The 23204-nt window shown below is 42.5% G+C and overlaps 1 protein-coding gene across 8 annotated transcripts in view; it reads right to left on the bottom strand.

The window, feature by feature from the left end:
- The window catches only part of tjp1a (tight junction protein 1a), a 45847-nt gene that overhangs the window by 9353 nt on the left and 13290 nt on the right, over positions 1–23204 (bottom strand). For 3 of the 8 annotated variants that reach the window (XM_079168505.1, XM_079168508.1, XM_079168509.1), the window contains exons 2-21: positions 18988–19044; positions 17851–17975; positions 17642–17744; positions 17176–17524; positions 16892–16998; positions 15996–16164; positions 15709–15844; positions 11188–11327; positions 10423–10528; positions 10066–10216; positions 8041–8149; positions 7710–7929; positions 6292–6476; positions 6042–6137; positions 5071–5097; positions 2984–3066; positions 2426–2636; positions 1694–1794; positions 1262–1612; positions 105–356 (exon numbers count right to left, since the gene is read on the bottom strand). In XM_079168505.1, the coding sequence (XP_079024631.1) occupies positions 105–356; positions 1262–1612; positions 1694–1794; positions 2426–2636; positions 2984–3066; positions 5071–5097; positions 6042–6137; positions 6292–6476; positions 7710–7929; positions 8041–8149; positions 10066–10216; positions 10423–10528; positions 11188–11327; positions 15709–15844; positions 15996–16164; positions 16892–16998; positions 17176–17524; positions 17642–17744; positions 17851–17975; positions 18988–19044 (3078 nt within the window). The remainder of the gene's footprint in view (positions 1–104; positions 357–1261; positions 1613–1693; positions 1795–2425; positions 2637–2983; positions 3067–5070; positions 5098–6041; positions 6138–6291; positions 6477–7709; positions 7930–8040; positions 8150–10065; positions 10217–10422; positions 10529–11187; positions 11328–15708; positions 15845–15995; positions 16165–16891; positions 16999–17175; positions 17525–17641; positions 17745–17850; positions 17976–18987; positions 19045–23204) is intronic. The other 5 variants (XM_079168507.1, XM_079168511.1, XM_079168512.1 and 2 more) reach the window with 3 other exon arrangements.

Here is a 23204-nt window from a genome sequence, read left to right as displayed (position 1 = left end):
AGGTAGGTAGGTACACAGGCAGCAGCAGCACAGCAGGTCAGCCGGGTCAGACCGAGCTGGGCTGAGTCAGTTCACGGAGCGTCCAGGGACGGTCAGATGGATACCTTTGGTTCTGAACTGGCCAGTCCAGATTGTAGAGGTTCTGGTGTGACGCTCTGAGGAGCTAGCTCAGGGGTGGGCATCCTAAGTGAGCCAGCCTCTGGGTTGGGGCTTGGCTGGCTGTGAGGAGCTGCAGGAGCCTCGTCAGGGCTCAGACCCCCTACAGTTTTAACAGTAACGTCGACAGCAGGGGGCACTGTCTCAGCCAGGGGCTCAGGCTGCTGGGGGATGCTAGGGACGGCAGCGGCCTCTGCTTTCTGTGAAGTGGTTCAGAAATGTTTAATAACACGCGCTGACACTACGGTGCAGTACCAACAAGTGCTACTACCTTCACAGTCCCACTACAAAGGCCTGCTCGTCACTTGTGCCTACAGCTTACACGAATCAAACAGCCAATCACCCTCCTCCACATTAAACAGTAGCTGTAGATCAACCAATGTCATGTGAGAGTTAGGAATTAGCAGCAGGACAAGTTTTCATTGTTAGAGTATACTAATTAGATTTTAATGCTACGGTTACAATACAGTACTTTCTTTTCTTTCCCCTTTTATGCTCATTAACACATCATGAGACGACAAACACTTAGATTTGGGTGTCACAACGGCCAATTGGGCGTCGATAAATACATTTCACAGGTACACTGGATTAACACTGGCATTGCCAACATGCACATAATACTTTCTTGTGTCGTATCGTCCGGTCCCAATCAAAGGTAAAACAAAAAGGTAGGAAGTGCACATAGGTGATACTGGTACAGACACTTTGACAAACAAGTTTCTTTTCCCAGTGACATCAGCAACAGTCACACCAATAAGACAGCTTGTGGTAATATAGAGTACAAGAGTAACAGTAAAACTTATCAAGTTCTTCTCCTTTTCAAAAATAAAAAACACACTCTCACAGACATCAATCAACAATATAGGCAAATAGATAAAATAAATAGTATAATAAATATATATATTATATAATATTTATATATTGCGATAAATACCTGACTACAGAAGTTTTCTCTTTTGCACTGATATTGTTTGGTAACAGTAGATAGACAGAGTAACTGCAAAAATAACAAAAAGTGCCTTCAATAGCGCTTCCAGAAAACCCTTCTAACGCAAACCACGTCCTCCAGACAACAGGGAAGACGTGCCGCTCTCAAAAACGCTACCTGCTGCGGAACTGGTGCCTTGAATCCAGCCGGGTCGATGCGGTTCAGGGGGTCCGGCTGCACTGTGTGCGGGTAGCTAGCGTAGCCAGGGGGCTCCTGGATGACGGGCGGGTCCTCCCGAACAGGCTCAGAGGAGCGGGTGATGGCCGGCTCCGTGGGTGGATCCACGTCATCATTCAGCGTTTCGTCCAGCTCCTGGTCGGTGTAGGCTCCGCCCTCTGTGTCCGTGTCCTCGTAGTCGGAGGTGTGGCGGCTGTCGGTGCTGTACATGGAATACTCACTGCCCGGTGCCGACAGATAAGACAGGCGGTCGTCGTGGATGTCCAGGTCATCCTCAGCTGCCCCATCAGCCTGGGAAACAAGACGTGAAGACCATTTAGAGGCTACACGGCTGTTTGTGTGCGTGTGTGTGTTTGGGTGGGCGTGTCTCACCTTGCCCTCTGAAACCCACACCAGCTGGTTCTGCTGCTGCTGGATTGTCTCCTTCAGCGCTCCAAACCAACCATCATTCATGTTGTTCAAGTTAATGGTCGCTGAATACACAGAGGAAAGGGCAGAAGAGAAGAAAAAAACATCTCTCCAATCAAATGAGTAACAACAATGTTTTCCAAAATAGCCATTAAGTACAACAACAGTAGCATCATAATGAAAAGTTCCTTTTAGATATGCACTTTTACATGATTAGCATAATGTCTGTAAAGGGCACCAAAGTCATTTGAAGGCTTTAGTCTGAGAATAACTTTCCAATGAGTTCCGGTGGATAAAAGGTGTAGAGGTACAAATGCAGCTTGTTGTGTAATAGTTATTTGGACTGAAGATTATGGGAAGAATGAACGCGTGTGCTGCAAAGACTGAATACGAGCCGGAGAAGAATACTCTTAACGCTTCTCTAATATCTTTATCCCCAACAGATGCTCCTAAAGCACAGTCGCACCACAACCCTTGACAGAAAGAGCGCGTGCTGAATAAGGGCCCTGTGGGTGCTCTTGTGTGACAGTCAGTGCTGAACAAGCGTTTGTCAGGAGTGTGACAGCCTCTAACACTGCGGCACTCAATTGTCAACTTCCTTTGAAATGTGTCTGTGCTGCCTGTAAGATATCCACCATTCCCCTCCGCTGGTTTGGAGCCCCCGTCTACCCCTCCCCTCCTTCCCACTAGACTCACTGGTGAAGAGGTGGTGGTTGTTCTTCCTTAGTTTGAGGGCTCGGTCAAAAAGCTTCCTGGCACTCTTCCTAGACTCAGGGCAGAGGCGGGTCCTCATAGTCTTCACACCCTGCTTTGTGTCCGGGTTGAGAAACACCACAATTGGATACCACTGAGCGTAGTTCAGACGGTCCACTGCATTAGGGGTGATGTCCAGCACGGCATGCTTGTCCTTCAGACGCAGAGAAAAAACATAACTGTGTTTATTTCCATGAAGGTAAGGATTGAATACTACATGACCCACACCAAAATGATTTCTTCACATAGTGTGCAGCAGATCTTGAACACGGGCAAGACGACAGCTCATCAGTCTGGATTAGTTTCGCAAGTGAACATGCCGCGGTATAATCAACCACTTTGTCGAAGTTCAGGCACTTCATAGCATTAATGAGTACAGAACACCAGAGGGCAGCAGTGAGCTGCAGTCGTCTCATTACCGTAACAAATCTGTCAAAAAGATGTTTATATCTCGACCGTTTGTCTGTATTTCTAAACACGTGTGCATATCTTGCTTCTTACCCGGTCGATTATCTGTTTGATGGTGTGCAGGCGAATGATGCCGGAGCTCTTCTGGTCGGTTCCTGCATCCCTGGCTTCACTCCCTATAGAAGACAAAACGTACAGAGTTACTGCATCACATCAACACAAGTGACAAATAACAATAAAACATGGCTGTGCCCCCATTAGATATTCTTGTAGCGTGCATTTGTCGACTCCCATAAATAGAGCTGTTGAATACGGAATAATAATCTCCGTACGGGAGAGGACAAGTGTACGTTTATGAAAACAGCTAGAGAGTAGCAGCCAATTCATGCAATAGTCAATAGGTATTTTGGGGAGGTTTATGGAAATTGTATTCAGTGTTTAACGCATGTGTGCGTGCAACTGCATGTAACAGTATGAATTATGGTGCAGGAACCGTGTTATGTGAGAAACACTGACATGAAATATGCGCATACAAGAGCATGAGGGTCATTTTGGGATTAATGAGAATACAGTGTCATTGTAAGCCTCGGGGATTTAAGCAAGGATGTGAAGAGGGGTTTATGATTCACATTAAGATAAGCAATGGTTTCCTGCCCAGACACACAAGGTTCAAAAGAGGGCAGTCATCTCAGCAGGGTGCAGTCTAGTAATGACTCAAACACACCACAGCACGGGGCTTAATGTCTAACATTTCTAATTTCTAATAGGATCTATGATCTGAAATCACTGCTCTGATCTACCCAAAAACATTTTAAGGAGAGCAGATAAATATAGCCATGCAACAAGTCAAGATATAAGCGTATGCAGCAATGTTGAAAACATTAATGTTGGGATTCAGTCATGTCTGTGCAATAAAAAATTTGAAAGATCAATTTTGTCTATCCATTGACACGAGGGTCTTTAAACCAACACACACACAAACGGTCAGTTTTGTATGATATGTAATATGCTCTATGTTTTCCTACAGTAGCATCACAGTGGTGGTTTATTGTAGTCTGAGTTGTGAGCCGTCAAATGACCCATTTTGATCAGATTTCATACGGGTACAGTTTTGGTTCAGCTCGTACATGGACCCGACATCAAAGCCATAAACAGATGGTTACTTTTCAGCTGACTGCTGTGATGGTTGGAGATGAGACCATTTCATCTCATAACTAATTTTTGGGTGGTATTGTGGGCATTTTTTCAAGAAAATCTATCCATTTAATTTTCATGGGCAGAGCTTCAGGTTGGTGAGTGAATGCCATGTAGATTTGGTTAATTCATTATGTGAGATTTCATGGGCAATTAGGGATAAATGTAGTAGAAAAAAAAACTTTTGGAAGCCCAAATAAACTCAACATTCCCAGTCTATTCTGTATTATTTATTAATTTCCTAATGATTTTATTGAAAAGCAACTCCACACATCTCAGTTTTCATGGCATATTAACTGCAGAGCTCCACGTGCTGCCTTGTCGCTGTCTTTCTACACGATACATTAAGAGGGGAATACCACTGAGTTTAGCTATAGAATATACTACTGTATTCATTCAAGGGTGGTGTACATGAATCAGCATTCACTAATCTCTAATGATCAACATGCAATATCACAATGGCAAACAGCTCCTTAGAGATTTAAATTTGGGCAAAAAGTGTAGAATGGAAAATTCATTCTCAACAATAAAAAAAAATTGTATCATATCCAATGTAAGTGTTTAGATGTGCAACATGTGATCCATGCTAATGCAGAAGCGCTTTTTAAAATCTTAAATATATATTTTCATTGATAACAAGTGCATGTCAGTCAATAAGTCAAGTACAATATCGAGGGAAGATTTTCTTTCCAACGAGAAAATTAAATGGAAACAAAAAGAAAAATAGCTGTGTGTAAATATGATACTGCATTTCTTCAGCGTAAGGTCTTCTGTCATTCATTTTACAGTCATGCTAATATTTAGTAAAACAATCATTATTGCCAATTGTATTGATAAATGTGAATTCCTAAATCAAGTGCTATTCCCCTATACGCATTGTTGAAACATCGATCGACCAGATTGTCACCAAACACCAGTTTACAGATTATCTGCCATTCACTGAATTAATAAAACAAAACAAAAAGTTGATGCACTAAGTGACATACTTTCCCCTCCTTGTTGTTGCTGTGTTTCTGAAAGAAAATACAGTTACACAAACATCACTGGAGTTCCGCAAATAAACATCAAGGAATGGAATCACTTCTGATGTGGGTGTGTACTGAATGTGTGTGTGCGTGTTTGCACTGGCATGTGTTGTTGTGCACTTAGAGTCATTGAAATTCAATACTGAGTGTTAAAATGAAAAACACACATTAAAGAAGGTTGCAATCTATGAAGTAAGAGTCAGTGGATGCGGACTAAAATAAACGAGCGTATGCAGCTCTGCCTGGGCTGTAGGAGAGTGAAAGATAAAGAAAGCTATAAATAAAGAGAGGCAATAATTGACACCTTGACTAACTGACCCACTAAACTGTGAATATCTAGTTTCAGTAGCAGTAGTATTCTGGAGTTAAGCAGAATGATATTATTATTTTTGAAGGAATTAACATGACTCCTTGCTGGAAAAAAAAACGACTAAAATATAATGTTTCTAACCTTCTGTAGGTTACAATTACATAAAAACAGTAGAGGTTGTTGCATGTATCCACCTACAATCTTTCAGTTTATAATGACTTTGTCATGTTCTCATTCTGGTTCAACAATTTAACACAGAATAAACAAGTAGGTGTGTTTTTAAAGACTTTTGATGTATCAAATCGGGTTTGCAACCTAAACAAGCATTGTTAGGGCAATCTTCATGGCAGAGCAACACATTTAAATGAAGAAAAGAGACTCACAGGCAGAAGTAACGCATGATGAATGTCTATTTTCACTGGACAAAAGTCAGGAAGAGTTACTGTTGCAAATCACTTACAGGAGGATTGACCACTACTGTGAATACTTAATGGTTACTAGGCAGTTAAACAGCCCTCAGCTGTAGTGTGTGGTGCGTAAATTAAGAGTGTGGTTTCCTATCCATGCAAGACACACAGTAGGTCACAGCACAAGAGAGGGTGAGGGGTACTTTATCACTTACTTGCTAGTTCAAAAACGTCTGGCTCTTCCCTGGCCAGTTTCTCTCGGCCCACGTCTGCTATCGGCCCAAAGAGAACCACCGGCCTCAGGAACCCAGCTAGAAGAACACGACCAAGTCAAGGAAAGCACCACCGGTTAGCACCATGTATCACTTACAGTACAAAATCAGTGCGTACAGTTGTTACCATATTAGAATATATCGGTAATAGACAAATGAAAGGCTTTTACTGTCGTGGCGGATGTGCTCTTACCTTCCCTCAGCACCACCCTCTCATAAGCAGGGAACTTGGTCTGAACTGGTTGGGCCGACAGGTCTTCCCTGCTCTTACGCAAATTCCTCTTGGAGCTTCTCAATCCTCTGAATCTCCAGAAGTCCGCTCTGTCGCCCCCTGGTGTTTTGGGGAGGGTGTACTGCACGCTGGATAGCTGTTCAGCTCTGGACAAAGAAGAAAGTAGGAGTGAGGTCAGTGGTCAGCACTTCAATCAATGGCACTTTAAGACAGTTCAGGTATTCAGCTTTTCACTTACTACTGTTTGGAGAGAAAAGTCGTGGTATTATACTGGCACTGTAACTGCAACACCATTGTACAGTGCTGAGTTGTAAATGGCTGTCAAACTGATTATTGAGTGCATTATTGGCTGAAGAAATGCTGATGAAATACTTAGAGGCTATTTTACAGATAGGTTAATTGATATGTTGTCTTGAGGGCTAGTACAATCTAATTTATGGCTCAATGATCACATTATGAAGAGCTGACATATCATTTAACTCTATGATGTTTCTGTGAACTCTTGATAGCAGACTAACAGTTTTGATACACATAAACTCATAGTGACTCAGGTTACACATAGAGGATATGTACAACAGAAATTAAGACTTTGCAGTGAAATGACAAGCCGTATTTATAAAACGTTACAGATTTACAAACCACTAATTTAAGTTAAGGCCATATCTGTTTCCTAAAGTTCATTGCAGATAGGTCAATATATTCTTAACACATAAATCAACAATGGTAAGCAGTAAGGTGAGTAAGGCAGTTGGCCTAAACTTTGAATAATAAAGGTCTTCCTTTGATGGATGTTTTTAAAACAATAATATTGAATTGTGAGTGTGATTTTAGGGTTTTATGTTTTGAAAGAATATCCCAGGAGGCAGGTTTATCTTGGCTGAGAAGCTGACATACTGTAGATTTCACCATGCTTAATGTATGTGATATAAATGCATGCAGCATATGGACAGCTATGTGTTTTCTGTGAGCAGAACAGAGAGGAATCTGTGTGTAAACACTGCCAGAGGCTGTTTAAGTCGGTGGAGACAGGCCTAGATAAAACCATGCTGTTGGCTGGATCATCATCATCTATACTACATACCCTCAGACACACTGACACACTGCATGTGTTAAATATGCCCTACATTAGAAACACAGACTATAACACAGACCTAAAGCTTTTTATTATACAAAAAAATAAAGATAAAAAAAACATGATAAATGTGTAAAATACAGTAGATTAAACAAATGAGTAAATGGAACTATGCTCGCAAATCCTTCCTTGCTACTCACAGATCAACCACAATTATTTTATTCCTTTGTCTCCACCCTAGTCCATTCATAAAGTGCCAAAACAAGCTGTACAAGTATTAAAAGGTGTGACCTGAATCTTCTTTTACCTGTTCTTGTTGGGGATGATGCCCCTTTCCACTTCCTGATGGTTCTTGCCAATACGGATAGCGAGCCAGGAGCCTAATTTGCCGTTGTAGAGCGTGTCTACTACGCGAAACACCTCGCCCTTGTTGAAGCTCAGCCCGTACGGTGACTCTTTCTCATATTCAAAATGTGTCCGGATGTAGAAGGAGTCGCCAACGTCTGATTCCACTATCCTCCGATACACTAAAGACAAAGAACATAGAGAAATGATTGCAGCAACCTTTTAAATGTGCTGGGTTTGATAGCTGATGCATTTACACTACAAACACAATGCTTCATACTGCCACCACTCACCATCCTTCTTCTTTTGGGCCAAAATAGTAACTTCTTCTCCTTTTGGGAGATCCAGCAGAAACAGCACAGCCTCCTCCCGGATGATGTTAGCAAAGTCCACATTGTTCACCTACGGATGCAGAACAGAAGATCATCAAAAGGACTAGTGGACTAGCACACAAAAGAGCAAATTATAAGCTCTTAATCTTATGTCCCCAAGTTTATCCCACTATGTTTTTCAATAGTAACTGTTAAATGCAGAAAGCTACAAGATTAAAGTGTGCTCTGTTCCTGTTTTTCCTCAACTTTTTTAATTTGACAAAAAACAAAACAAAACTCTGGCAGCGATCGCTCGTTTTCTCATAAAACAAGAAGAACATAGAAAAAGTCAAAAGTGTTCCTCAACAAAAGCAGGGCCATGTATTCCCCCTACAACGGAGCAGCAGCCTCCTCCTCCTCCTCCTGTCCCAAACACAATAACTGCTGTTTATTGACACTGCTGGAGGGGCAGCAGGGGAACCAGAAACACATGGACGGAATCACTGAACCTCAGAAAGACACCTTTATCCTTCCCAGAAATAGGAGGGCCTGACGTCTTTATCTCCACTCGCACACCATGACCAAAGGGAAACCATCTAAAGATGGAAAACAATGTCCTGGAAGTCTCTGAGGTGTGTTCTCACACACACACACACACACACACACACACACACACACACACACACACACACACACACACACACACACACACACACACACACACACACACACACACACACACACACACACACACACACACACACACACACACACACACACACACACACACACACACACGCTGTGGAGTGGGGAGAACACAAGCCATAGTATATTCATTAAGAGAAGGAGGAGATGCAGTAATGGACAGATTTGTCTGTGAGATAAATGCTGTCCTTGAATGTCTGTGTCGTGGGGGAGACAAACTGCGCGGCTAAGTACTCTGTGCAGTGTAACACTACACAGATTCACAGTTAGAACATTAAACAAAGCAGGTGTAATGCTTGGCTGTTGTCTAAACACGTCTGAATGGATCCAACACTGACATCAAGAGGGCTTCCATCATCCCATCAACAATGTTACTCTAGTGTTCAGTGGAACAGAAAGTCAACTGTTCCGAGGTCAGAGTGGAAGAACGACCATTGTGTCTTCACATTGGAAACAAGGGGAGTTTTGACACGAGGCAGAGCTCAGAATGACTCATAGACTGACGAATACATTGTACTGTATTCCCAACATCACTTTAGAGAGAAATAAAACTATTGTGTTCATGGGATCACATAGTTTCACCACTGAGTATCTAAGTCAGTGTGGGCAGCTACTGCGCCTCTATTTTCACAATAACACCAGATGTTCTTCCCACCTTCAAAATAAGTAACAGCTAATACTTGATAAAAACAAAAACGTGACTAAACTCTGACAGAAAACAATACCTTAAAGTTATCTTACAAGCTACATAATAGGAGGACAGAGAAGCACATACACTACGCTTACATGTGCACAAGATCAACAAGTTGGGAGAAAACTGGAAATCAGAGAACACTGTAAAACCTTTGTTTTCATGCAGCAGATTTCTTCACCATCACTTAGGCTGGCATATTTGATAACTGACCATGTAGCCTGAGGAGTTATTTTTCTTTGACAGCGCAATGAAAGGACAGAATATTATAAATAGCCCACAGACCTTCAGCTATGAAAACCAACTTAGATCTACTTATTTCAGCTTCTGTTGTTAGATCCAGACTTTGGGTTTAATTATTTTTGAAGAGACTGATCATTTTTCCTTTCAACCCACTAAACTGCTGCCTTACTGATACGCTTTCTTTCTGACATAAACTGGTGAAGGGTATAACAGCACATGGGCAACAAATCAGGTTTCTCCAGCAAAAATGTGTAAAGTATGATTCTTTAAATCCCTCGCCACTATTTCAAAAACTACATTTCGTGTTTACATGTTACTGCAGAAAGCAAACAATAGCCATGTTGCTTAAGTGATGGAGTGTAGCGTACCCTGAGAATCTGGTCTCCCTCCTCCAGCCCTTCCTTAGCCGCAGGACTGTCCTCCAGAACACCTGCCACAAAAATCCCCACGTCGTTCCCTCCTGCTAACCGCAGACCGACACTCTCTCCCTTCTTGAACTTGACCAGCTTCATACTGGGCCTGCAGGAGTACACAGACAGATGAAATCAGGCAAAAGGAGTCAGCAATTCATGGATCTAAGAACAATCATTCTAAGAGACACATGCAGACTGTGGTCCAACAACGGCAGGTAGGCTAATTCTTTAAGAAAATAATATATACACTGGATATATATGCCACAATCAGTCAATACTGTAAGGTTGGACGAGAGCATCTAGGACATTTACCTGAGGATGCCGTCATCATGAGCAGCGCTGGGCACGGGGGCATCAGAGGGGCTGACAGGCAGATCCACGTCAGGCTGACCAGGCTGTGCATAAACTGGCTTTGGTTCTGTATCAAATACAAACACACTAAGTCAAATAACACACACACACACACACACTCCCAAGGAAACTGGTACCCACTATATGCTGAACAGCATCAGTTTCATCATTCGGTAAGGCTTGATACAAGATAGTTAGCCAAGTGTTTGGTAACAATTGTAAAGTGAAGGCATCAACATTAATCCAGGTCAGATTTGGTGATGACTATTCATTTTGTAATATCAAATCATACACATTTCTCTCAGATGGTGACATGTATAGTTAGTATTTCTTCATGAAGACTGAGAAAAATGGAGTTTGCAGTTCTTTATAACATTTACAACGGTGTGTTGATTAGATATTACCAAATAGACAACAGTTCCGATGGTGTGTATTGAAACGGTAACAGAGGATTATAGTGTTACGATGTATCTAACCCCTGAAACACTGTTCGTCTTTAGAATTATTAGTCTTCAGGCACAGCTCTACAGGAAAAAACAATACTTTTAGAGTTGATTAAAGTAAACTAAAATAAACCAACCGTATACTGTTCAGACCTAACTGAAACTTTACTGTACTAATGGCGATGAAATGTAGAAATAAAAAAAAGGTGGTAAAAGCTGAGGCCAACAAGAGAAAGCACACTACTCCGTAGAGCTGAGGGCTGATGGGCAGAGGTTTCCGTACCAGGCAGCGGGGGTAACTGTTTGTCATCTCTGGAGCTGGTCTGGTCGCTGGCCTGTGACAAGATGCCGTCATCAGAGCTTTTGACTGGTGTGGACATGGATCCTGGTTTGGATACGCGTTCCTCATCTCGACTTCGATGGCTGAAATAGACAAAAAAAAATTACAGATGGCAATTCGGTACGCGTGGACTGTCAATGCCGCAACCAAGAACTATATAGTTCTGTCCTGCGCTGACATCACCAGGAAGACTAAAATTAACCCAAAGGGAAAAAGTATGGACCATGGATGACGTGATAAGGGCATGTGGACAGAAAATGAAATGAGAAGACAATAAGCTATTAAAAGAAGGATGTGCGGCTTTTGTCAAATAAGACCCTCCAAATGGCTAACGACACTCACAACCACAAACTGATAGAATGTAAATTGGAGCAGACAGGGTTCATAAATGTTAACTCCCATTCTATCAACCATTCCTATAAAAGCACACAGGCAGAGAAAGAAAAATCAAACAAGGCTCCCAACATAAACTCCTGAGTTAGGATACTTTTCAGTCCAAGTTCCTGTTTAACCTGGATAGAATAAACAAGAGGAAACGGGGTGTGTGTGTGTGTGTGTGTGTGTGTGTGTGTGTGTGTGTGTGTGTGTGTGTCTTGTGGGCTGTGACTAACAGAGTAGAAAAGGCTCTGCTGCTTAAAACAATGGTTGAATTCCAATCTGGTCACATGACTGCCTGCTGGCACAGTACTTGAGCTGCATTCAGAAGCTTTAGTACAAGAATGTGAAGGTGCAGGCAGTGCCACCAGCTCAAACGAGGCCACTTCTCCCATTCTCTCATTTTTGCTCACACAGTATGAAAATATACAGTGTCGGGAAAGCATACAGTACAGTGTAGTCACCCATAAATGAAACACAGTAAAACACACATGTATAACCAGTACATGTACAACCATGTACATGGCATCAGTGAGTCCTGCAAGGGACTTTGTTGTGGAGGGAGAATAGCAAACGAGAGTTGCAGCCGGAGGATAAATAACAGAATTGTAATGAGAGAGAGGGAGAGAGAAAGAGGAGGGAGAGAGAGAGATAAATAACAGAATTGTAATGAGAGAGGAAGAGAGAAATAACAGAATTGTAATGGGAGAGAGAGACAGAGGGAGAGAGAGAAATAACAGAATTGTAATGAGAGAGGGAGCGAGAGAGAGAGAAATAACAGAATTGTAATGGGAGAGAGAGACAGAGGGAGAGAGAGAGAAAACGATAAATAACAGAATTGTAATGAGAGAGAGAGGGAGAGAGAGAGAGAGAAATAACAGAATTGTAATGGGAGAGAGACAGAGGGAGAGAGAGAGAAAAAGATAAATAACAGAATTGTAATGGGAGAGAGGGAAAAAGAGAGTGTGTGTTTGCATCTGTGTATAACAGATGAATGGGAGAGTGTGAGAGGAAAAGAGAGACAAACACAGCAAGAGCGCGAGAGAGAGAGAGAGAGGAGCGAGCGGTTGTGGCCTAAATCTGTTATTCCTTGCCGCAGAATGGCGCTAAAAAAGGCTTCACACTAACAAACTCCATTTGACAGACGCCTTTGTTCAATCCCCTCGCTCACACAGTCATACAGTATGGGTACAGGCAGGAGTGAGCGAGGGAAGTGAGAGGCAGAAAAAGAGAAGGAGCAGGAGAGACGTGGCTGCACAGATATAAACAAACAATGCAAAATATGGTACTCCTGCCAGAGCAGAATCTCTGCACTGCATAACAGTCCCGGTCTGTATACCTTTATCCATCCACAGGCTCACTAGATATACTGACAGCTCTTTGCAAAACCAACTAAATTTGCAATAGCTAAATTCTAGTTAACTAACACTCTAGCAATGAAGCACATATCATTAACAAGAAACATTTTAAAAAAACTAAAATGATTAATTACTCACACAAATGTCTCTGTAAGTTGAACCATGACGAGCATTTAGAGGATTTTGAGTGTAATTCCGTGAGAGACAACACAGAGTGTAAAACAGCCGATACTCACGCTCACTAACAGACACTTTGAATGAAGGGAGTTTCTGATGATGTATTTTAATTCAAAAACGCGCAACAGCGTCGTGCCCTAGGGAAAAGAATGCCTCTAAGCCCTACAGCCAATCAGGTTAAGCGAACCATCTGGCTTGGGGCAAAGCACTGTGGGAAGTATGTCAAACTCCTTCTCCCCCTCCTAAACTGGGAGATAGTAAATAACAACTCCCTGACATCACAGGCTTGGGACCATCACTACGTTCTTCAACCACAAACACACCTTAGAAGCAGGTGGAACTCCTCTTATGACAATGTCTTGTGCTTACCAGATGAACCAGTCATACAACATGTGAAATGGTGCACACAAATATGACACAACAATTGGCTTTCTAACATCTGGACAGACGCACATTTGAGTCCACAACGATAAAAGAGGGAGCGGGGAGAGAGCAACAGAAGTAAAGGGTGCATATATAGTGATAGGGCTCAAAACAAATACACACGGGTCTGTTATCAGAGGGATGCATTCACTTACATTGAAAGTAATCTGTGCAACAGTGAACCTGCCCTCATCCTGCATTGAAACAATTCAGGTTACTCCACAGTCTGACATGATGTACCATCTGATGAAGCAGCATTGGAGGCTATTCTATTGTGATATCAGTGACAAGCAACTAATCTAGAAAAGCCAAACTAGCAGCAGCGTGGTGATCTAACATCCTGCAGCTACGACAGCTGGATGTGTGGGTCAGTGTAACACAAGTAATGCAAGAAATAGCTCTATCCCACTATTGGTTTTCCCGCTAAATTTGTGTTTTGTATACCCGTTCCTGTGATATTTCTGTCATAACCAGCAGGTTTGGCACCCTTATCTCACATAGTCAGACCTTCATCTCATCAACATCACACAAGCGATGCCATTATTTGATTAGCAATGAGTTTGAAAAATGATATAACTAATATAAAAATAACACATTTGGTTAGTTATTAAAAAGAATGTTCTCTTTAACATAGTTGTTTTTAATCATGGTTTGGAGTACAGACAGGCTACTGTATAAATATGATGAAATGGAGATCTGGTTCTACTAAACTCTGACTTAGTGCTTAAAGGCTGCATGGATTTGGGCCCCTGATTCAATACCCTCCCCTACTTCACAGTATCAAATCCAGCCATTTACTTACTAATTAGAAACCAGCAACATGGCCTCTGTCTCCTCTCATTGCAGCCAATGATAGAATGAGCATTAGGGATGCACCGATCAAACTTTTTCAGTCCCGATATGGACACTGATACCTGGGTTAGGGTGTCAGGAGATACCAACAACCGATCCGATACCAGTGTTTAATGAATAAGCTTTGTGCCTCTCTGTGTGGAAGGCAACATTTGGTTGTCTTAAACATTGTTTTTTAAACAAAATTTCAAAAAGAAATACATAGACATAATGTACTGAATTGCTGTTCATCAAAATAATGGTATCCGAAACCAGATCGGCACATTGTCACCGATACCCGATCCAGTGATTTGAGTCCGTATCGGACCAACATCAGTATCGGTGCATCTCTAATTAGCATGGGTCTGATCCAAAAAGTGCCAAGCCTGTTTCACTTCACAGTCCTGGTATCAGCTGGATTAAAGTCTGCAAGAGCTAGTCATCGTGCCCCATTCAACTACACTCAGTTACTTACAATGCCTTAGCTCCACACTGACTGAGAGTCACTACAGTCACTTGCATGACTTCCTCTAGCTCTCCTTTTTGTCATGCTGGTCAGCTACAAGAGGCTATAAAACCACTAAACTACAACAAAGACAACTTACTGGAAGCTCCAACTGGCAGTAAGAAAAAGAGAAGGATAAAGAGACATTATGGGCATTCAAATGTAGTGAAAGAAAAGCACATGTGTACAGAGTATATGCAGAAAATAGCTAGGAAACGACATTGCATTAACCCAGTACGCATTATGAAATAAAAAATGTATTGCAAACACTAATGTTCAGGTCATAAGCATGAGTAATGGCAACAAGAGTAACATTGGTGTTAAATATTAAATAAACTTAGCTTTACAGGATTTATGTCAGTGACAACATAAAGCTGAGACAACTGTATACAGTTTGAAGGTGATTCTATGGACAGGAAATAGTTAAAACTGTCTAGTATACTTTCAAAACAAGACCTTTGGTCCACCAGGAGGAGGTGGGTTAATCCCTCCTCTCTTCCTAAATCCCCTTCCAGAGTAAGGCTTTATTGGAACTCGGTGATGGCGTGACGTGATGGTTTATGCATGCAATGACTTTATCTATTGATTTATGCATTAGTGGTGCAAGGTACTTACTCCACACCCACTAACCCGTGGGTGTGAACATGATGTATGAAGTTGGAGTGGTGGGAGTATGGATGCATGACTGTGGCATGTGTGACAGCTGTGTCCCATCACCAGATTTGCAGTTCGATGTGTGCGTGTGTGTGTGTGTGTGTGTGTGTGTGTGTGTGTGTGTGTGTGCAATTCACTTACCTGCCATTGCTGATCTGCCGAGGTGAGTGACGGAGAAGGTCCGATGGTTCAGGCCTGTCAGGCGAACGTGATCGACTACCTCGCCCGTGGGATCGATTGGAATGGTCGGATGTCAGTGAATGTATTTCTGAAATGTCTGTGGAATTGAAATTAAATATGTACAAGCCTTTAATTAATGATGTAAATCAAGATCAACCTCTTTCAACTCCTTTCGAATTGCAGGTTTGTCTTTTGATCAAATGCTAGCTGCAACCCAACAAAGTACGGCTACACGTCGGTTGTCTCACCGTCTCTGTCGGAGTTATTGGCTGATGGGTTGCTGTCATCGAGGTCGGGAATGTTGAGCAGCGTGGCTCGCTCGTCTCTCTGCACCACCATCTTCAACTTGCCCTTTGACCTCTCGATCAGCTTCTTGGCATCTATTAGTGATAGGTTCTCTGTGACTGTGCCATTGATCTGCCAGAGGAAGTGGAAGAGGGCCAGCATTAGAACTGAATAGACAACCTCACATCCTCACTGCGCATTTTTCCTGTCGACCCCACGATGTGCTTTTAAAAACTATGGGATCATCACAAAGAAGAATTGTGAATTCACCTCACATCAACAATATAAATGGACAGGAGGCTATAAAAGAGTTTAAAGATGTATACAATTAGGATTACAATGCTGTTAGTGCTGTCAGAGACACAAACAGTCCGCAGTCTTGAATCATATATTGTATAAAAGCAAAACTTTATTATCTTCATTGAAGTATTTATGTCTGTTGGTCTTTGTCCTGCAATCAGAATCTCAAATTGAAAATGCCTCTGCCTCACTTCAGAACACTTGATACAGTAAATTGGATTTTGAATGAATCTCTGCATTGTGAGGGAGGATTTTACCCTCCTTAGTGATTGAATGGATCAAAATTCAAAGGAATAATGGAATGTGTGGTATTCCTGCGGGTGAGTCTGCATACTAATGAACTGTGACCTCCACTTTCTCAGAGGTTCCCACAGCAGACTAGTTCCAGTAAACCTAGCTGATACCCTTTTCTCTTTCACCCCCACCTCATTATTTAAAGCTATTTCTAAACGTATTCATATTTTATGTACAGTCTAATAATCTTGTATCAGTACATTTCCCCGTTACTGTGTTCTACCCACTTTTAAATTCATGCAAACACTGCTCTCTTTGCTCTCACCTTCAGCACGACGTCTCCCTCCTGGATGTTTCCATCTCTGGCAGCGAGGCTCTCGGGAGAGATGTCCTTCACAAAGATGTGGCTCGCCAACCGCAGTCCATATTCTACTTTCAGAGTTAAGAAGCAAACAAATTAATATCAACTAATTATCAACTAATAAAATAGAGGCCGTTAACATTAAAGTTGTGATTGACCTTTACTTTGAGTATCAGAGAGTCTAGAATTAGTTTTATCCACATGATGCATGAAACACTTTCCGGTGGTTTGGACATTGCGTTGCTCACCTTCATTTTTGCGGGACTTGACGAGGGTCACCTTCGCAGGCCTCGGTGCAGCAGAGGAGGCTTGTGATCGGCGGTCGGAGCGCGGCGAGACGCTCCTCTCCCGCGAGGCACTGTGATCCCTCCTGCCGCTGCTGCTACGCTCGCGATCCTGACGTCTGCCGGTGCCCGTGCCGCCGCCACCGCTCGCTCCCGCATAGGCACTTTGGCTACCATGCCCACTGTGGTGCTCATAGCCGCCGCCATCCTCCTCCTCCTCCTCATCGCTGTCCTCTTCCTCGTGCTCCGACATCGTCTCCCTGTCCCCGGGTCGAGAAACAGGGAGCTGCACTTTCCTTTTACGACGAATAGTCTTTGGAATAGACGGGAAGCGTTTGAGTGTTACTGGCAATTATTAAAGGGTTCACTGTGATGTACACAATGTCACACAACGTCAGGTTTGGTAAAACATCTTCAGAGTCCAACTTACTATCTTTGCATTTTTGCCACTCTTTCTGAGCTGCTGCACTGCGTAGGCATGCTCCACGTTGTCCATTGACACCGCGTTGACCATCACCACTCGATCATTTTCTCTGAAACAATGAAAGTATATAGAATAAAAAGGGAACAGGAGACACATTTAATGAGAGCTTACATTATCTAATTCTGAGGTCAAAGAAACAGTACTCAAAGACTCACTGCAGCAGTCCCTCTGCAGGACCTCCTTTCAGCACATCAGATATCACAATGGACGTCTCCCCGCTCTGGAAATGAGGGTTGTCTCGCCCGCCTGAGATTGCGATACCAAACCCAAATCCTGGGGCCTACACACAAAGAAATACAACCACACTGACTGATACAGCATAAATGGCAGTTACAAATAACTCATCCCAGACTTTAAAAACAGGCTAATGGGCTCTCTGAAGACTAATTAATAGTGAAAATGCTATTTAAGTAAAATAATGTGATGGGTTTTAAAATACGGGGACATTTACTGTAGACAAGAACAAAGCTATGTTATTTTTGCGAGCTAGTATGATCATTTTCCAAGAAGGTTTCCATGGGGGATTTTGAGGACTTGTGTTTTTGAGCCAGCACCAAGGGAGCAAGCCATGTGATGTAATCTTACAACCACAACAACAACACAGGTAAACCACAAGGCAGAGAACAGCAGGCAGCACCGGTCTGCTCCTTCAGCCTCGATAAAGCCGCTACTAATTAGATTACAGCGAGCAGGCCAGTCTAGACAGGTGCTCTATACAATCCCACTTGCACAACAGCACCAACTAACTAGTATGGTTTCATTGTCTCGAAGCAAAGTACATTCAGAAACTCAAGACAGTGAGTATATGTATTTATCAGCCATCTTTGTGGCTTTCAATAGTTTGATAATTAACCCAATGATGAGGGGTTATCAGTTATATGCAATCTATCACAATCACATGTGACTTAGAACAGGACAAACAGCACAGGGACTGAAGCCATCATCCCTCTCTTTCCCTGGAGCTGTGTGAAGGAGAGGAGAATGTTGCCAACAGGAAGGAAGTGAAATGAAGTAGTAAGGATGTGGATGCTGATTCCTGTCTTCCTTAGCATTGTTTCCTGCCATCTGGGTTTCTTGACTATTGTTTCAGTAGCACACATCCTGCTGCTACAGCTGGCCGGCTCCGTACAGAGCGAGAAGAGAGATGGATGGTTCAGAGAGAGACAGGGAGGAACAAGTGAAGAACACACAAGACATACTGCAGGATTAGAGATACCGGAGACAGGCAGAGAGGGGGGGAAAGGCAAAGGAGAAGAAAGAGGAGAGTGGATTAAAGAGTTGTAATCACTTGCCCTGTGAAGGGTCACTGTGTGCTGCTCCCATATGACCGTTTCCTCCATCGCTGCACTCTGCAAAGCAAGAAACAACAAGGAAAGGGTTAACATCTTGGGGCCAATTTAGTATGTACATCAAGTACAGATGTGTATCCTAATGCGGTCTATTACAATAATGATGCAACAAACTTTGTGAAGTTTATAATGTTCTGTTTAGGAGGACGTTGAGCCTGCGTGATATTAGGACAACGCTCTTATTATTGTGAAATCCTTCTGTTCATGTAAAGAAAAGTATCAACTCAATGAGGGCACATTTAACCAGTGTGCAAGACATAATTATACAACACACTCAAAATGCCAATGACTCATAAAGTTCTGCTAAGAAAACATTGTTTATATGTAGCTTTAGAGAAGAGTGACAGTCAGAAAACTATGTGCATGCTTCATGTTTCTATATCCTGTTCAGTTTCAGTAGTTGTTTGGCTCCCAGCAAGGTCGACTCCATCGCTTATTTGCACGACTAAGTCCTAAATGTGTACATGTGAAAAGATCATGACTGACAGCAGCATGAGTAAACAGCCAGCAGAGACTGACTGGGGTTCAGAAGACTGAGTGAACATTCCTCTAATATTTCTGACGAGGTCATCAGAGAGAGCTGAAGCAAAAGGAGATATTTAGCTGCTCCTGTGACCTGCCACACTGGATTAAACCGACGCCAGGCATGCGTCCTGTGCTTTCGTTCATTCTCTAATTGAGTTACATCACACAGGTTTCTCTCGATGCATGATTCATCGTTAAGTATGGGCTTTTTTTTGCTTTATTTACTCAAAATGAAGAATGGAAAATGCTAGAAAACTCTGAATATGAAGCTGTAACAATGTGAGAATGTTACTACTATTAGATCCAACGGACACTCCTTAATTTGTGTCTCAAATCACTATTTATTTTTAACTCCCAGTGTCCCCAGCTTTAAATTACAGCTTTTACTCTGCTTCCCTCCAGCTGATAAAGCAACACTGCTGTCCTGTCTGTCTACCTCCCTGTCTGCCTGCCTGCCTGCCTGCCTGCCTGTCTGCAGGGAGTAATGCCACAGCTGTCCATGGCAGAGTGCTGAGCACAGTCCAACGTGGCAGATGAAGGAAAAAACAAACACCACCACACGTGGCAGGGTGCTCATTTACTACAACTTCTATTATCAGCTCTTGTTACAATAACACACCATGTCATCCATCCATGCTACACCCTATCATTGTGATAATCTCACTCCCTCACCCCTTAATCATCCCCTAATCCCCAAACCACCTCCCCCATCATCATGATCATAACTGTCATCACCTTCCCCTAACCCAACGACAAAGTTCACAGCAGGTTGACGCTGCAATGCTGCCGACAGCATGTGTGGTGAGGACACAGACCAGGAGCCAGCTGATGAGTGTGTCTGCTGTTTTTAGACATGGCCAGACACATAACACTGTAGGTCTGCTGGGAAAAGGACACAAACGAACACAAGGAAGGAGATGCTGATTTCCTCGATGCTTTATTAAAATTATTAGTCGAGTCATTTTCCAAGCAAAAATGCAAAACACTTTTCCGTTTCTCAAAAGTGATCCGTTTCTTTATCTTAAAAGATAATACGTTTGGGTTTTTGGACGACCATTAGAACTAAGTTTTGACTATTTTATGACAATTTACAGAAAAAATGATGTATTGATTGATTCGTCCAAAAACAAAACGAAAACAATCGTTAGTCGCAGTCCTAAACTTGATTATTGTGAATATCCACATTGAATTTAAGTCATTTGAGCTTTTAAATTGGTTCCCAATAGCCATGGTTTACACAAGTTACAGTATTTAACCTGCTGGGTAATATTTAGAAGGATGTGTGGTGACCTGCAGGTAATAACAGCTCATGTAATGTCGGGAGAGGCTTGAGAGGAGACGTCACAAATCGCATGAATGGAAGCACACATTCCTGGTGGATTACTTTGTAACGTGAATGTCGTATTTCTCCTGTTCAATTTGCGGTTGTCTTTATGAAAAGATAAAGTAGCTACAGGTGTGATAGATCCCGTCAGTGAGCATCACAAACTGCTGTGTGGTGTTATGACATCTGACAAGTGTTTAAATGCATCAATCCGTTACTACAACTGGACATCCTGGATCATATACCATTGTCTCACTGGTACCCATACAACACACAACCAACCTGCTGTTTACCACAGGTCTGCTTTCAGCCTGTGGCGCTGTGGGTAGTAACTTGTGTTGAACTTACTGTAGGTCTCCTCCATTCACTCTGTTCAGTTCAGTTGGTCTGAACCTCTTGAATACACAGTTAACCCTTTGACCCTAATTTCCATCGCAGCGCTGTGTGGATGTTATTTATGTCCATAATTGGGTGTCCCCCCCCCTCTCTCTCTCTCCCCCTCCGTTGTCTGCCCCTACGACTCCCACAGTTATGCCACTATTGTGTGAAGGGACCTGACCCATTTAACCACGGCTCCCCCCGACATTCCCAAACACATCCATTCCTCTAAAGTGTTTTGTGATATATTCATCCATCCGTTCATCCATTCATTCATCCAGCAGTCCAGGCAGACAGAGGGGGGGGGGGGGGCTACACCATGAGAAGAAACTGCATGCTGGGGTCATGTGACCAGGCGGTCAGGCAGGTGGCCTTGTCCTTGAACTGTGGGTTGTACTGATAGGTAGGGAGATAGCTGTTGGCTGCTCATACAGCTTACATATACAATGACCAATGGAGAGGACACATAAATCTGACTGACGATGACGTCTTCAATGACATCTTCCTTTTTAATCTCTGCTCCCTTGTCTCTTTACCGTACCTCAAATGAATGCCAGCCATTCAACTGAATCCTTAATGAAAAGCAAGCTAAGACAATAACCAACTTGTAAATCTTTGGGTTAAACATATTTTGCTCAACCAGATTTAAAACACTCTGGAATCATTGAAGTCCTACACACCCAAACACCCGACACACTCACCAAAGGCCTTTCAAGGGAGGACTTCCAGTAAGTGTGAGTGTGAGCCATAAAGGCGTCGACATGCTTGTACCAGTAAGAGGTCATAGATCAGGTTTGAGTCAGAAGAGAAACAGGAGACCTACAGAGTAATGGCCCTGCACAATTTAATCTATATTGTACATTTGAGTTGTATCAGAAAAAGAGTGTTTTTTATGTTAAATATACTGCATGTTGTATCATTGTAGTCGCACTTCCCCTCACATTAAAAGGGCTGAGAAGAATATATTGAATTGCTCACTAGGGCTGCCCCTTGACAGTTGATAATCACTGAAACTCATGCAACTGGATTGCCAGAAAGTCTATATGAAAAAGAATAAAAAGGTTTTCAAAAGAATGATACAGGATAGTGTTTATGTAAACTGGTATAAGCTATCCGGTTAAGGAGAGAGAACCTGTCTGTCTCTTAGGCTGCTTAGAATATTTACTCCACTGGGACTAAGGCTCAGTCTCTCAGATGAGATTATTACAGTAATTAATCACTGCAATGTGAAGCGGTGATTAACAGGCTGGCTGATCGAGTGTGAGGTATACGCAGGGTAGAAAGCAGACAGCAGCAGGCACAAGCAATGTGTTAGCTTAAGCGTGAAAAGAAAATACAACCCAACCAATTTATCATTACGCTCTTTTGTCAGCTGACATTGACCTGTGTTTTTTTTATTCAATGCAAAAATAAAGCTGTGGTAAAGCACTGTAAGAGCCTGTTGAGTGTTGAATCAACGTACCCACACTTTCCTCCCCTGTGACAACCGTCATGTCACTCGTACTTTTACTCCTTATCGGCCCCCAAAAAATCTAAACTATTTACTTAAACAGACTGAATTCAAACCGCTAATTCAACTGTGATGTGAATGACGGAGGCCCATGTGGTCTCATCTGTCATTAACAAAGAAATTCAGAAAGAGGAATTTTCTATGTGGAAAAGCTGTAACACAGTGTCAAATGGTAATTTGGTTATCTCATGCTTTGTTTCTGGACCATTCCACATCGTACAAAAGCAAAGATCACAGAACATGTCCGGCCAAAACAAACATTAACTCATTTTTCTGCAGTAAAGTAAGAATAAAAAATACAGACGGGAACAAAGGATGCGGTTTATCTCTGAAGTCACAGAGTTGTGTGAAACAATGGTGCGCTTGATGTAGCACAAACTGACGGCAGCCTAATGTATTTATACATCCATATTAGTCAGGCCT

The sequence above is a fragment of the Pholis gunnellus genome (genome assembly GCF_910591455.1).
Source record: "Pholis gunnellus genome assembly, chromosome: 1".
NCBI classification, from domain to species: domain Eukaryota; kingdom Metazoa; phylum Chordata; class Actinopteri; order Perciformes; family Pholidae; genus Pholis; species Pholis gunnellus.
This window is presented reverse-complemented; position numbering and strand designations above follow the sequence as displayed.